Below are 2,303 nucleotides of genomic sequence, written 5' to 3' on the forward strand. Positions count from 1 at the left end.
GTGCTTTAAATGTACCTATATACAATTTTATTAATTTTAAAATTAGTTTTCTCATCATAGTAAACCATTGAAATTCATTTTTTGTGCGCATAATTAGCCGGCCAAATATTACAATACGATTATTTTCGACTTAAAAAACGACTTTTTCATACAAAATCTTGACATAGTTTTTCCCGTCTTGACAGGGTTTTTCGGGCTCTATTTAAACGTCCAAATTTGAGAACTTTGTTGAGCATGAAATGGGACTTAGCTGCAAAACTTGTTTATCATCCAAAATTACAATTTTATTATCATATATTCTTAGCTACATTTTCTTAGCCATGTTGTTTTTCTGTTTTGTAGGTGTTATTCCCTTTTTCAACGATGAATTATCTGGTCAGATAACAAGACGTATTTTTAAAAAGCGATACAGTAACAATGCAAACAGAACTGTAAAAAATGTCAAAGTAGCAATAGGTGTGGAAATGAAGCAACCAATTCATCTTGAAACATATGAAGATACCCAAAAAATCGTCATAACAAATTATCATTTAACCATTCGTAACTCTACTATACCCAAAGGTGGCTACACTCAAAAGGTTACTTATTCCGATTTCCCAGATCTCGGATATGTCACACTTGTTGGTTCATTGTATTTAATGGAGATGCCTGATTATGTATTTTTTGTTAATGCATCCAATGTCAATTATATGCCCTCCACTTCATGGCTTGAAGAATCCATTATCAAAATTCAAGAGTCAGATTGTGATGTACTTTATGGCGGCGAAACAACATATAATAACATTCCTGCTGGCATTGGTGTAGCGTTAGTTCGTACTCCAGTTATTCGTGAATTACTTTATTATACAAATGTAAATGTTTTTGAAGTTCCACCACTTTTAGCACTTTCATTACTCAACAGCGCAAACGAAGAATTTCGGTCGATTTTTTATGAATTTGAAGGGCTTAAACCATTACAAAACTATGACTATGTTACAAATGCTCAAATTCCGCATTATCAAACATGTCCAAATCTTAAAGATCCTAAAGACCCAACAATTGGTGTTCTTCTCCCTCAGTTTAAGCGTGAGTACATCTATGACTTTATCACCAGTTATGAAAAGCAAACTATTTTACCCGAATTTTATTGTCTTGTTCAATGTGAAAATCGAGTCACCTTCAACATCGAACTTATTCGCTCGAAATCATCACGCCCTGTCTATCATATCTGGGGCTATAATTGGCAGCTATTGTTCTTTTATCCTCTTTACATCTCCGGACTATTTCCCGTCGATTTCGTCATGCGCTGGGACGATGATCAAATGCCTGATGACGTTGACATACACAAAAATTTCATGAACATCATCCGCGACAAGAATTTGATCATTGGCATGGCTGGACTGCGCGATGTTCGGAAGTCGTGTGGGAAATGGATTGGACAAATTAAGCATTGCAAGCCACTTGACCATGTTGCGGTGCCATTAATGTATAGGCCATATAACGCAAGAGTCGCCGCACGACTAAGTCCTGCCACATTTAGATACGGCGAAGATGTCCATTTGTGTATTTCGTCGAAAATGGTTTGCGATACAATCTCGACAAGGAAAATTTATGCAACAAAACAGTTCCAAAATGACAATAAAAGTAACGCAAATGACCAAGAGTTAAATAAGATAAAGATCGATAATGAACATAACCCAATGAAACATACGTATTGCCATTATAGAGTACACGCTGGATATGTGCCAGTGTGCTTCACGAATGCAACGCATTATACACCGAAGAACTCGTACATGAGAATTGAGTACGAACATACGCAGTTTTATGAAATGTAATTATAGAATAAAATGTTTCTTCAAATTTGGTGCGATTTATCAAACAATTACAATAAGCAAATAATTAAATATGAATTGTTAATGAAAATATGAGAATTTTATCCTTTTGTGTCTTTTAACATTTTTTGCGTTGGATTTAACCCCATCTTGCAAATAACCGAATTATGTCAGCATTGTTCTTCCTGATGCATAAATAAGAGCTGTTTTATATTTTTAAAGGAAAATTAATTATATTATTTTGAAATACCAAATGATTAATAAATACTTCAAATAAATCAAATAATTTCTAACACCTACATAAATTCCTTCTTGTTCAAGAAGTAATTTAATGATTTCTGTATGACAATTTTGTACTGCTAAAATAAGTGCTGTTTCAAATAATTTAAATAATTTTCAAATATTATTTCGAAACATAAAATTATTTGAATAAATATCTAACAAGGCAAATTAATATTTTTTACATTAATACATATTCCTTTTTGTTCAAAA

The 2,303-nt window shown here is 32.9% G+C and overlaps 1 protein-coding gene across 1 annotated transcript; it reads left to right on the top strand.

Moving 5' to 3' along the window:
• Window positions 1–239: 239 nt before the first annotated feature.
• GO595_003724 (uncharacterized protein) lies at window positions 240–1,814 on the top strand (the record flags this gene model as incomplete). The annotated part of the gene is made up of 1 exon (XM_067916776.1): window positions 240–1,814. One exon carries the CDS (start codon window positions 240–242, stop codon window positions 1,812–1,814), a length of 1,575 nt encoding a protein of 524 aa, XP_067776011.1.
• Window positions 1,815–2,303: the final 489 nt, after the last annotated feature.

The sequence above is a fragment of the Histomonas meleagridis genome (assembly GCF_020186115.1).
Source record: "Histomonas meleagridis strain 2922-C6/04-10x chromosome Unknown contig_23, whole genome shotgun sequence".
NCBI lineage: Eukaryota > Parabasalia > Tritrichomonadida > Dientamoebidae > Histomonas > Histomonas meleagridis.